The following is a 14,376-nucleotide window of genomic DNA, read 5'->3' on the forward strand; positions in this document are numbered from 1 at the left end:
TGTTGTTATTGTTGTTGTTGTTGTTTTTAAGAAATAAAAGAAAACTGAAACATTGGACTTTCTGTTTACAAAATGATTGTTTTTGTTGTTTTTTCTTACAAAATTAATTATAACGATGAGATGATTGACAGAAAAATAATTGGCAACTATTTTATTGGGACAATGAGTTCAGTGGACAGTGTGTTTAGTGGACAGTGTGTGTAGAGGACAGTGTGTCAGCAGCAGGTTTGTGTCTGTTGGACTCGAGTCGAGTGACGCTGATAAATAATTCGTCACCTTGCTGCTTTTCAGAAGATTACTGTCTGTGTGTGTGTGTGTGTGTGTGTGTGTGTGTGTGTGTTGAATAATTCATGTGTGAGCAGCTGGCTCATCTTCCAACACACACACAGTTGGCTCTGCTGCATTGAAGGTTTTTTTTTCTTTTATTTGACAAACAATTGATCACATGATCAGGAAATCCCGTTTTCATGGTCATGTGACTCTGTGATGTCATCATGAAGTAATAATACATTTTCATAATTAAAACCATTCAGATGTCACATGTTATTTTGTAGAATAGTTAAATTAATGTATTGCCATGTAAACTGTATGTTAATATAAAGTGAAGTGTTTTTATTCTTATTTAGTAATTTAATTAATTCTGTAACTGTTCTGTATTATCTGGATTATAACAGCAGAAATCAGAGGGAATTATTATTATTTCCAGCCAGATTTTAGTTTGAGCCACTTTAGTAAAACATTTCCAGTCAGAAAGTCGAGTCACGAGGCCTCCTGCTTCTGCACGGCTCAGAATGGATTATGAAATAGATTAAGATTAAATAATTATATTAGGAAACATGTTGGTGGACACAGAATGAAAGTCGTTACAATTAATAAATATATTTATATTTTATGGGACTTGTTTCTATATGACAACAATTTACCAACAGTCCCCTTTAAGACATATTATTTATTTATTTTTTCATAATATTCACTTTATTTAAGCAATTTGAGGTAATAAAAACTTTTTTAAATCATTATTTAAATAATAATCCATGCCACAGAGGGTTAAAGATGGCACCTTGTGGCCCTGAGGAGTAACTGCAGTCTGTGTGCTGGAAAGTTTTAATGATCATTAAAATCTGAAATGCTACTCCCAACTGTTGGGAATATTACTGTGCATGAAACTGTTTCATCCATATAATGTGATATTTATAACACATATATTGGTTTAATTAAAGAAAAACATGATTCACAAGCTGAAAAACTAACTGATTTAATTATAATTAATGACCATTCAAATTTGAAATAGTAAAACTAACCATGAAACCAGTAACCATTTTATCCCCATATAATATAATATAATATAATATAATATAATATAATATAATATAATATAATAATTAATTTAATTTAAGAAAAAAAGCATCATAACAAAATGAAAATCCAATATAAAAATGTATTATTTAGATTATGTTGTATTATATTATAATATATTGCTCATATTAACCACTGATTTAATTATAATTAATTACTTTTGAATTTGAAATTGTAAAACTAACCATGAAAAGGATAACCATTGTATCCCCATGTTATATAATATAATATAATATAGTGTAATATAATAATACATATTAGTTTAATTAAAAACAACCACATCATAACAATGTAAAAATCAAATATAAAAACAGTTTATTTATATTATATTGTATGATATTATATTAACCATATCAACCACTGATTAATTATAATTAATTACTTTTAAAATTTGAAATTGTAAAACTAACCATTTTATCCCCATGTATATATATAATATAATATAATATAATATCATTAGTGAAAATCAAATATATAAAAACGTATTTATAATTAATATTTATATATTATTACATGATATGATATATTATATTATATTATATTATATTATATTATATTATATTATATTATATTATATTATATTATATTATATTATATTATATTATATTATATTATATTATATTATATTATTACTGTAGTTTTTATTCTGGCCTGTGGGGGCGCTGTTGGGCTTCAGTCAACTTCATCTGCCGCTGACGTCATTAGAACGGGAACCGAAGCGACACGTCATTGGTCAGAATCTCTCCGGCGGAGCTTCCTATTGGCTGGCTGAGTTGCCCCGCCAGTGGAGAGCAGAAACAGCGCCATAATTAAAACTACCTGCTGTTAGTGTCTGTTAGCGGCCAAACTTTAACAAACAGCTTCACATAAACGGCGCTAAACTCAAAGTTTGGGATTTTATTAAACGTTCATTTTTCGTCCGGATGATCCGAGCTTCGTGCCGTATCTGAAGCTACCGGAGCTACCGGAGGCGCTGATGCGGACCGAGCGGGGAGCTACCGCGGCTAACGTTAGCAGGAGTTAGCTGAAGCCCCCGCGGTGTTTCTGGCTCTCACTGACCGTTAATAGAGCCTCTCTGTCGGCCACAGCGGGGATGAGCTGCCCGGTGAACCTCCAGGCTCTACCCTCCGGACTGCTGGAGGCGGTTTGTACTCCAGAGAACCTGAGAGGAAGGTGAGCTGATGTTAGCACCTCCAGGTGACTGACACACCTGCACACTACGCTCAGGTGTGTGTGTGTGTGTGTGTGTGTGTGTGTGTGTGTTTAAAGGTGGAAGAAGTATCTCTACTATCCATGTTTACAACTGACCACATTAGGACTTCTGTCTTCTATAGCAAACATGTCATATACCACTTACATATATTACACATACATAGGGATATACTGTGTATATCTCTGCATATATTTAATTATATGTATTAATTGGTGTTCATACCACTTCATGCAAGAACTTATTTAACATGCTAAAAATATATTTTAATATTCACCTTTGAGATGTGTAGAATTATAATATTTCATAAAATGGAAATACTCGAGTAGAGCATGGCAATATATAGATATTGTGATATTATTCATTCCAATTTTGTCTCAAATTTTGGATATTGTAATATTTAGACTGTCACGATAACTATTTCTGTTAGACAACAAATTGGCCCAGAAATCATTATTAAATCATCATAAATTAAATTATTGTTAATTTAAGACCAATTTATGCAGCTGATAAAATGATAATATTACAGGACACTAATACCATTTTAAAAGAGAAATATGATAGTCAGTAAAACCTGTGTTACCAACATCATGTTGGTGACATTATTTAGCAAACAAACCTGCATGGAAACACAACAGTAGGTGGAGGTCCTGTATGTGTTCAGAGAGTATGAAGGGGTGAATTTGTTTGTGTGAATATCAACAATAACTTTAAGGATAAATGTGAGAAGTTATGAAACTCTCCGTTCTCTCTGCTGTCGTTGTTCAGAACCTCCACGATGAATTCTCTCACGCCGCTGAGTTTCCCCAAATCCAGATCAGCTCTGTGGGACAGCAGCCCTGCAGGAGAGAAGCTCCGCCTCCAGCTCTGCGCTCACAGGTAAACAAACACACACACACACACACGCACGCACGCCTCCTGCAACATAAAGTGTGGCATGTGATGTAAACATGTCTGCCGTCTTCTCCTCCTGCTGATCTTCCTTAATAGATCTGTCATAAATCTGTCATAAAAACAACATGTTAAAGACGATAGTTTTCATGGTGTTTTCACCTTTTACTGGATTGTGATTGTTCATACATCAGCTGGAAATAAACATCACGGTTGTTGTGTTGATGACATTTAATACGTTAAAATGTGTGTGTGTGTGTGTGTGTGTGTGTGTGTGCAGGAAGCCTCGGCTGGTGCTGCTGGAGAAAGCTATGCGTCTGGCTCAGCGCCACGCCCGTCACAGCAACAAGCCCCGCCTCCTCTGCTTCCTGCTGGGCTCGCTGTCTGTCGACGCAGGTAAGAGCTCATCCTCCGCTCTGATTGGTCCACAGCCACCCAGCAGGTCATCACTAACCTCCCTGTCTCCTCCTGTGTTTGTGTGTGTGCAGACGAGCAGGGGGTCACGGTGACTCTGGACCGGTTCGATCCGGGTCGGGACCAGGCCGGAGCCAGGGTCCCGTCTGCTCTGCTGCCCGGAGACGTCCTGGTCCCCTGTTTGTTCTCCACGCAGGCCGAGGCTGGCGGGGTCGTCCAATCAGAGGCTGAGCTGCATCACTGCTTCAAGGTGAGTCAAAGGCCACAACTAGGGACGGGAATAATTAACTGATGGTGGATTAATGGTTGTAAAGAATTTGGTTGATCACTTGGAATTTTTTTTTAATCGATCTGTCTTGTTTTTTTTGTTTGTTTTTTTGTTTTTTAATCTCTGACTGTGTATCAGTATCATTGAACTGAAACATGCAGATCGTTCAGTTCTGTGGCCGTACGTCAATAAGCCAATGAGCTGAGAATTAAGTTGGATAAAGCTACAGTTTATAAACTGAAAGTTGCAATAACAATTATCAAAAAAAGAGTATTATTATTTGAGCAAATCTAGATTCATGTCTCAAACCTTGCTAGCATAAATTACTGAGTTTAATTTGATCCAAAACATTTTCAAACACAAAACACATTTAAATATGTAAGAAAACTAACCTCATGCCTCTTCGGGGGCTAAAACAAAAAACATTGAACTCCTTTACGATCGACAGGATCAAGTCTCTTTTTGTCCTTTCAAAATAAAAGCGACTGTTATCAAATCAGGCTCTTGCATAGTACTGTATGTATAGCTTTTATTTTGCCCATGTATGCATGCAGAGATTAATCAATTAATTGATCGTTAATGTTAAAGATAATCAAGTTGGCAGGTTTCTTCCAAACACCCATCACTAGTCACAATCAGGGGCATGTTTACCCAAAATCTTCTGTCATTGACGGGATAATCTGAAGGTTGTTCGTCACAGACGGATCAGAAAACTGACGGCGACCTGCTGTCACTTCAAGTCGTTCAGCTCCCGTCCAGTCGGGGGCGTGGCCACAATAATGAGCTGTCGAGTGTTCAGCAGCTTCTCCTGTCGTCATTGTAACCTCCTGTTACTGTCACCAACAGCTGACTTCAGTTGTAGAACAGGATGCTGCTGTTGTTTTAGTGTTTCTCCACAGTTCAAACTGTGTCCTGGTTCAGTTTAAACCTGTTGATCACATGAATGATCTGCAGATGAAACTGTTTGTTTTTTAACTATGATTAAACTATTAATGACTTATTGATATACTGATGTCCAGCATCATTCTCACAGCACAACTGCATGTTTCTGTGTCTGTAAACAAATGCAGCAGCATAAAGATGTTTGTTGTTTTGGAGGATTTAGGGAGATTTTAGGTTTATTTAAACCTGTTTACAACAGTGAAGTTACCTGTCTGTCTGTCTCTCTCTCTCTCTCTGTCTGTCTCTCTCTCTGCTTGTCTGTCTCTGTCTGTCTCTCTGTCTCAGGCGCTGCAGCAGTGTGTGAGCAGCAGACAGACTCTGGACGTGTCTCAGCTGATAAAGGTCAGAGGTCGTGTCGTCTGCTCTCAGCAGTCTGACGCGGCGTCGTTCTCTCTCAGCTGGTCGGCCGTCTGTCCGTCCTCCGTCGTGGAGGTCCAGCCGGTCCGAGCCGTCCCCGTCATCCCCACGGCTCTGCTGAGGAGTCTGACCAGCGTCCACCGGCCGCCGCACAGCACCGGGCGCCAGAGAGGGTGAGCATCACTTCCTGTTTGGGGAAGGGGGCGAAGTCAGAGCCAGTCTTAAACTCAAAACCTGTTCAAGACCTGAACTTATAATATCTCCATCTTTATTTTTTTCTGCATTTTGTGTTTGTGTGTTTCTCAATTTAATGTTATGTTAAGTGAGTTTGAGTACCTTTTTAAAAGCCCTATAAATATCAAATGTATTATTATTATTATTATTATTATGATTTAAATGGTCTCTGTCCCTGCAGGTTCCTCACCATGGACCAGACCAGGAAGCTGCTGCTGCTGCTGGAGTCCGACCCCAAAGCCTCCAGCCTGCCGCTGGTCGGACTGTGAGTGGAAACATTCATCTGGATGTTCAGACATTAATTTGTTTTTAAAAATTAATTATTTTATATTTACATTTCATGAAAACCCACGGTTAAGAAGACTTATTATATATTTAGAAAAATATATTTTATATCTTTGTATGTATTTCTGATTTAGTTAAAGTATATTTACATTTCTTGAATATCTAAAAACTATTGAAATAAAACAAAAAATACAGTTCTTGAAAAGCCAATGTTAAAAAATATATATATATATATATAAAAAATATATATATATATATTCATTTTTATTCATTTTGAATATATCTTTTTTTAATTTACCTCGTTTTTGTATACATTTCCGTTTTTAGCTAAAATATATATCAATAATCTCTCTCTCTTTATCTCTATTCATATATATCTTGTGTTAAAAAGAAAATAAAGGTTGTTCTCTAACTGTGCTTCCTATCATGTTTCAGCTGGCTGAGTGGCGTCACACAGGTGCACCACCCTCAGGTGTGGGCGTGGTGTCTCAGGTTCCTGTACAGCTCCGCCCTCCAGGACAGGTGAGTCTTATCTTAATTTAACACTTTATTATTATCAAATTGTCAGCTTGGAACGACTCCAGCCCCCCACCACCCGAGTGCTGATAAGCGGTTGAGGATAATGAATTAATTATTATAGAAATATTGATGTATTTATTTAGCAATTTTTTTTTCACTCTGAGTAATTGTTGTAAATAATATTAATAATTATTAACATTGTTGATTATAATGTTTATTATAATAACAGCCATAGTTGTAGTTTTTGTCTCTGAATACTCGTCTGGTGTTTGTGGTGTTTCAGAGTTCTGTCGGAGCGTCGCTGTTTCCTGCTCGTCCTGTTCGGCTCCACACACAGAACTCCTCAGTTCTTCCAGTGTCGAGGACCAGAACCAGGACCAGGACCAGGACCTGGACCTGGACCACAGCTGGACTACCAGCTGCTGACGGCCTCCCAGAGTGTCACTCTGTACCAGGTAACAACACACCTGACACCACACACTGCACTGATTAATACTGATTATTAGTGATTATTGACGGAGGTGGCGTCCTGCAGCAGGTGGTCCCGGTGGAGGGTCAGACCCTGCAGTGTGTTCTGGGTTCAGAGGATCCCAGCAGACAGACTGAGGTCTTCAGAGAGGCTCAGACCTCCTTCAGCAGGTACCAACAATCTCTGACTGATTAATGATGATGGAATCAATAGTTCCAGCTCTAACTGTCCTGGTGTCCCGTCTGTCCTTAGAGCTGCTGGTCTGTCTGTCAGCGATCAGGACTCTGGAGTCGAGGACGAAGACCTGTCCCCCCGGCCGTCCCCGAGCCCCCATCCCCCTGCCCCGCAGGTCAGTCACAGGTCTTATGCTAACATGCTAACGTAGCTTTTGTTTTGTTCTGTTTTTTGTTTTGTTTTAACTTAAGTTAGAAGTAATTGTATCGTATTGCAGAGGGTTACTTAAGTCCTCTTTTTACCTGTAGCTACCCTTTTTCCTTGATAATCCACTTGTACTCATAATACACAGTTATTGTATTAGGAGGGGTGGGGGGGTGGGGGGTATTCTGTTTAATTAAGCCAACAAGTTAAGTATGAATCAGGGTTCGTGCGGGTGCTTGAAATCCTTGAAAATGCTTCACTTTAAATGTTGTATTTTCAAGGTTTAAAAAGTGCTTGGATTTTAGATGAAGTGCTTGTAAATGCTTGAAATTCTTACTGTATTTCTCTTACAATCTGTCTGTATCCATCTATAGACTATAGATAATCACATGTTCAATGTAAAAATAATGAGTAGCCTATCTGAAATGAAGAGCGTTCCTCCTAAAAGTGTAACACCATCTCTGTTGGTATGGTTCAGTGAAATCTCCCCCTTTTAGTATGTAAGTACTCATCTAAAACATGCAACTTACAACAGGTGTAAGATACTGGAAAAGCTTGAAAATTTACCTTGAAAGTCCTTGAAAAATGCTTGAATTTTACCACTGCTGAAGTGTACAAACCCTGATGAATATGGTTGGTTAAATAACTTAATTTGAACTACAAATTACAGGGCTGATTTTATGAATGTTTACCCTGCTGTGAATGTATCAATGTTATGTGGAAAAACAATAAACACATGCTTTAAAAACAAAAGCATGCTAATGGAGCTAACAGAGCCCCATCAGTTGCACAGAAGAGATTTTATGGATCTGACCAGAATGTGAAGCTTTGTGATTGGCTGTCTGAGTGAAATGCACCCTGGGAGTCGTAGTTAATAATAAGTCTCAGGACTTTTTATTTTTTACTCCAAACTTCAAGACGTGTCAGTAAAGGCTGGAGACTGAACACTAAACTATCTGATGAGTTAATTTGAAGACTAGAAACTTGATGCTGGTTAAACTAACGAGTGTTTTTGTTTCAGACTCGTAGAGTTCAGCCGTCTGTCCCTGAACTCTCTCTGCTGATTGACAGCAGCTTCATGTCCAATCACAGCGGCTGGCAGGAAGCTGGCTCCGCCCACAGACTGCCTCCTCCTCCTCCTGCAGACAGGAAGTCTGCTCCTCCACCCAGAAACACCTCCACCACCTCCTCCTCTGCTCCTAGACCTGCTGCTCCTCCTCACCTCCACAGCACCCCCAACTCCAACCTGCAGCAGCCCTGCACCTGCTGCTCCACCCCCCACTCTTACGACTGCACCTCCATCTTCTCCTCACCGGGACTCGGACCCGCAGCTCCTCCTGCTCCTGCTGCCTCCTCACATCATCATCACCACACTCCTCCTCCTCCTTCCAAAAGCCATGCATCTACTCCTTCTGTTCCTCCTCCATCCAGCTTCCCCCCTGCTTCTCCATCCTCCCGTCACAACACTCCTCCTCCATCCAGTCTGCATCCCGCTGCTCCTCCTCCTGCTGCCTCCTCCCATCATCACCACCACACTCCTCCTTCCACAATCCATTCATCTACTCCTTCTGTTCCTCCTCTCTCTAGTCTCTACCCTGCTCCTCCTCCTCCATCATCCCGTCACCACAGTCCTCCATCCAGTCTGCATCCTGCTTCTCCATCCTCCCGTCACACTCCTCCTCCTCCATCCTCCCGTCACACTCCTCCTCCTCCATCCTTATGTCACAACACTCCTCCTCCGTCCAGCAGCCATCCATCTCCTCCTTTGTCCTCTCATCTCCATTTTCCACCTCCCTCCTCCAGCCACACCTCCTCTCCTCCTCCCTCCACTTGTCTCTCTGCTCCTCCTCCTCCCTGTGCCTGCAGCCACCACCCTCCTCCTCCTCCTCCTCCTGCTGCTCCTCACCCCGTGTCTCCCCCCTGGCTCTCCCGTCCCTCCTGTGTGAATCAGTGCTGTGATCAGGCGGGAGGAGTTCTCCCGTCTGACACCTACCAGCTCCTCCTCCATCAGGACCGCCAGCTGCGCCTCCTGCAGGCTCAGGTCCAGATGCTGCTGGAGGCTCAAGGGAAACTTCAGACCTCCAGCCAGCAGGTGGAGGCGCAGACAGCCAGGAGCACCGCCAGCATCGCCGTGGGGACAGGTGAGACAGACAGACAGGTGTAGACAGGTGAGACAGGTCAACTTCACCTCTCTGTTGTTAACACTCGTCTTGTTTTTCAGGTGCAAGTCTCTTCTGGGGCAATCCTGTCCAGCCGTCCCTCCTCCATCAGGAGGCTCCGCCCTCCTACCCCACACCTCCCCCCTCCTCCTCCTCCTCCTCCTCGTCCTGCAGACCTCCCTCACACGCCGACCTGTCTGTCAACTTGCCGGTGGGCGGGGCTGAGGATGGTGACATCACGGGTCAGGAGGTCACCTGCTCCCCGCCTGGTCAGCACAGGTGAGACTCGATGTGGACATGACAGGAAATGAATAACTTGGCTGGATGACTTTAAAAACTGTTGTTTTTAAAATGGAGCCTGGTGTCTGAATGCTTTCTGAATCTGCAGACAGCTGATGGCATCTCTGTGTTGAAACTGGAGACTTGTTGTAAATAGGCGTGTTTCCACTGAGTACCTCTTGGAAAGCGGCTGAGTGTTTTGGCTCCTCCCACTAGTTAGTTCCCCTCTGCCTCTGTTCCCATGCAGGTACTTTTGTAGCGGCTAACCAACGGAGTTAATGTGACAACAGACCGACGCGGCAAACGGTGTTTCCAACTTCGTGACTTTGTCTCTATATTTAGCGAGTATTCAGACCCATTTAGAGTCTCTTTTTTTTTTTTAAAGCAACTAGCGACAAGTCTAGCAACTTTTTCTGTTGTTATTGGAGACTTTTGTAGACTCGTTCCTCTTCTTAATGAGTAGCAGGCGCCGTCCCAAAGCACTCACAAGCGGCCCAGTCCTCCTGCAGCAGTCTCTCCCAGCTGCAGTCAGAGCAGGAGATGTTAACCACTCAGCCTCCAGTCTGTACGAGTCTGCAAATTAATTAATTAACCGGCAAAATTGCCGCTCAGTAACGACTCAGAAAGTACCTACCCGAGGCAGGTACTTTCTGAGCTGTTAACTAGAGGGAAAGTACCTAATGGAAACACGCCTAATGACTCGACACCTGTTAAAGACTTGTGACTTGTGTTGTTGCAGTGTGAGCGGCCTGCAGAGTCCAGTTCTGGGAGAGAGTGCGAGCATGTACAGAGCTACAGACGACCAATCACAGCAGCGCTTCTACCACAACCTGATGGTAACAACACATACACACAGACACACAAACAACAACACAAACAACAACAACATGGAGTCGGTGTGATCGTAAACCTTTTAAATATTGATCATGTGACTTGTGTGACCTCAGAGTCAGCTGACCAGTCGTCTGCAGGAGTCGGACAGTAAACAGGAAGACGAGGAGGAGGAGGAGGAGGAGGAGTTCAGGAGGAGGAGCTTGTCTGTTGTTTCTGACCGCTCCAGGTCCTCACAGTCCTCTGAGTCCTCCAGGAGGAGGCGGAGCTGTGGAGACTCGGTGGTCAGCGCCACGGTGAGGCAGCTGCAGCAGCTCGGCGTCGACGTGGACCCAGAAGATCTGACAGAGTCCGACAGAGTGATCCACCAGACTATAGAGAGCGCCAGGTACACACCTCACCTGAGAGGAAAAATAGATAGATACAGTCATGGAAAAAATTATTAGAGGATTGTTAGATTGTTTTCTTCAATTTCTTGTTCATTTCAATTCCTGGTACAACTAAAGGTACATTCGTTTAGACAAATATAATGATAAGAACAAAAATAGCTGATAAGAGTTTAATTTAAGAGCTGATATCTAGACATTTCCATGGTTTTCTTGATAATAACCAAAATCATTATCAAGAAAACCACGGAAAATGTCTAGATATCAGCTCTTAAATACAACTCTTATGAGCTATTTTTGTTCTTATCATTATATTTGTCTAAACAAATGTACCTTTAGTTGTACCAGGAATTAAAATGAACAAGAAATTAGAGAAAACATTGGTGGTCTAATAATTTTTTCCATGACTGTATGTATATTTTTATGGTGAAATGTCCCTTTCTAAAGTGTGTGTGTGTGTCTGTGTGTGTTGTCAGCACGTTGGCGAGCATCAGCCCGGCGGCGGTTCTGTCCCGTCTGAGCGTGTCCGACCCGACGACCAGCTCTCTGTTCCCGGGCGGCAGCGTGGATCTCAGTCTGGAGGCCAACGCCATCGCCCTGCGCTACCTGAGCGACTCCCAGCTCAGCAGGCTGTCTCTGGGAGGCCACGCCCCCCAATCTGCTGTCACCTCCACCTCCTCCTCCTCGTGCGCCTCCCTGCTGTCACCTAACAACATGTCTCTGGCCACCAGGAAGTACATGAGGCGCTACGGCCTGATTGAAGAGGAGGACGAGGAGGAGGAGGAGGTGGTTGAGGCTCGCCAGCCGCTGACTGAAGCTCTGAACATGAAGCTCCTCCCACAGAGTCAGCTGATCCGGGACCTGCGGCCCAAAATGCAGCTGTTGGCCGGTGGCGCCAAAGCGAACGCCACCGACAAAGAGAACTGCTCCGGCAGGCGGCCATCTTTAGTGAGGGCGAGCAGCCGTCAGACAGAAGGATCTGTGGGAAACATCCTGGACCTGAGCCGCCTCAGACAGCTGCCCAAACTCTTCTGACTCCGCCCACGATCTTCTGACTCCGCCCACACCGCAGAACCAGCAGCACAGCGAAAACTCATGTTTTTTAAATGGAGTCTGGCGTGGTCTGACTCGCACCAAAACACTACAACACCAGCTGAAACCACAAAACGATGTTCAGACTGACGCTGTCGAAGACCTGCTGGAACATTTAAAAACTTTTAAAAAGGGAGTCTGGTCTGGTGGGACTTAAAGCGGCCTGAGACAAACACAAACACCAGCTGTCTGATGGTGCTGGTGACTTTAAAACAGTCATATTTTTAAATGGAGTCTGGTGTGTTCAGTATGTGATGACTCTGCTGGTCTAACTCAGGTCCTGGTTTCCATCGCTGGAGAAGAAACAGGAGCTGAGGTGCTACTGGATGATTTTAAAAACTATTACTTTTTCAATGGAGTCTGATGGAAACACTAGTCTGTTTTGATTTTCTTGGTGTGAAACAACAAGTCCAAACCACAAAACAACTTTCAGTCTGACGATGTTGAAGACCTGCTGGAACATTTTAAAAAACACGCTTTTTTAAATGGAGTCTGGTCTGGCTCACACCAAAACACCAGCTGTCTGATGGTGCTGGTGACTTTAAAACTGTCATATTTTAAATGGAGTCTGGTGTATCTGAAGTGCATTACGTATAAAAAGCCTGCTGGTCTGACTCAGGTCCTGGTTTCCATCGCTGGAGAAGAAACGGGAGCCAAAGTGCTACTGGATGATTTTAAAAACTATTAATTTCTATATGGAGTCTGGTGGAAACACTCTGCTCGTCTGATTTGAGTTGCTCGGTGTGAAACATCAAGTCCAAACTTGCGTCAACAGCTGAAACCACAAAACAAGTTTCAGTCGGGTGTGGTCCTGTTTTTTAAATTTTTTATTGTTTGACTGGTTTTACTGGAAATCTGCCACTTTTTATTAGTTTGTCTGTTTAAATTGTATCAGATGTTTTTTGTGTTGTTGTCTCACTTCCTGTTTTAATGTGAAATGTCTTTTGCACAGTTTTTTTTTAAATATATATTTATGATTTCACAATTAAAATTCGTAATACTTTTAATATGTTTATCCTCCTTTTTTGGGGTCAAAACTTCTCTTCATCTTCATGTTGTACTTACCAAACGGCAACCTCCAATTCCAGCAGGGGGTGCTGCCGTCGACTGCAAAAGCATTTGGGTTCATTCATTTAAATTGCAAAATGAGAAAACTTCTCACTTGATTTATTACCTCAGAATTTTTTTTAAGGACAACACTATGATCTCAATCTCTCGTAAAAAAATCTTCTTCAAGACAATTTGATGTCAATAGTTCTAATAATGGCCCCATTTAGAAGAAAATAGAAGATAAAGAATTAAATGATTTGGGGTGTGGCTACCTTTGATTGACAGGTGGCATCTGCAGCTCACAGTTGCACTGGATTTATTCACATACAGCCAGTACACAACTACACAACAGCTAGACAACTGTGCAACAACATTCCAACAGCCGACGGTGGCTGCAGAAGCATTTTGGTCCATTCATTTAAATACAAAATGAGAAAACTTCTCACTTGATTTTATTACCTCAGAAATGTTTTCTAGGACAACACTATGGTCTCAATCACTAGTAAAAAATATTCAAGACAATCTGATGTTAATAGTTCTAATAATGGCCCCATTTAGAAGAAAATAGAAGATAAAGAATCGTATGATTTGGGGCGGGGCTACCTTTGATTGACAGGTCACTAGCAAGGTGAGCCGTCATCAGGAGAGAAGCAGAACAATGCGTATCCACGGCAACGTCTCAATAAAGTTATATATAACGTTATATAGGTAATTTTTCTGAGGTCAGTAACAAACATTTTGTATTTGTTTAACATCCCAGTTAATGCTAACATGAATTAGCAGCGGCTTCTCTCAGTCAGGTTGAGGTGTAGAGAGGCTGTAGTCAGTGATCAGATCCCTCTCGCTCCTCCAAAGTCCAAATATGGTCTGCTTCCTGTATTGGAAACAACATGGCGACACAAGATGTTGACGAGTGTAACGATGAACTTGATGCCTCAAACGGGCCACAAACCAACGGGTGACGTCACGGTCACTACGTCTATTATTTATATACAGTCTGTGCTGTAAACGCTCATGTTTACTCACAGCTGTCACTCAGGTCAGACTGACCAATAGAGACGAGGCTCTCAGTGTTAGTCCCGCCCACCAGAGTTAGCTTAACAGCAAACAAGTTTTAGATTCAAAAGGAAAACTTTTTGATCCACTTTAAAACAATTTTAATCACAAATTTATTCAACTTGTGATAAAACAATTGAGTTTTGCAGACAAACCTTTTTCTGTTTTTTTAAATAATTAAGGCACAAAATAAACTTGCT

The 14,376-nt window shown here is 42.0% G+C and overlaps 1 protein-coding gene across 1 annotated transcript; it reads left to right on the plus strand.

Annotated features, from left to right (window-relative positions):
- Positions 1–2,114: 2,114 nt before the first annotated feature.
- On the plus strand, positions 2,115–13,071 carry stil (STIL centriolar assembly protein). The gene is made up of 15 exons (XM_059340734.1): positions 2,115–2,529; positions 3,335–3,445; positions 3,738–3,853; positions 3,946–4,121; positions 5,367–5,611; positions 5,854–5,937; positions 6,393–6,479; positions 6,760–6,931; positions 7,012–7,115; positions 7,198–7,294; positions 8,345–9,464; positions 9,545–9,761; positions 10,501–10,597; positions 10,709–10,980; positions 11,455–13,071. Exons 1-15 carry the CDS (start codon positions 2,450–2,452, stop codon positions 12,011–12,013), a joined length of 3,537 nt encoding a protein of 1,178 aa, XP_059196717.1. The 5' UTR covers positions 2,115–2,449; the 3' UTR covers positions 12,014–13,071.
- Positions 13,072–14,376: the final 1,305 nt, after the last annotated feature.

This window comes from Centropristis striata, chromosome 9, assembly GCF_030273125.1.
Source record: "Centropristis striata isolate RG_2023a ecotype Rhode Island chromosome 9, C.striata_1.0, whole genome shotgun sequence".
Classification (NCBI taxonomy): Eukaryota; Metazoa; Chordata; class Actinopteri; order Perciformes; family Serranidae; genus Centropristis; species Centropristis striata.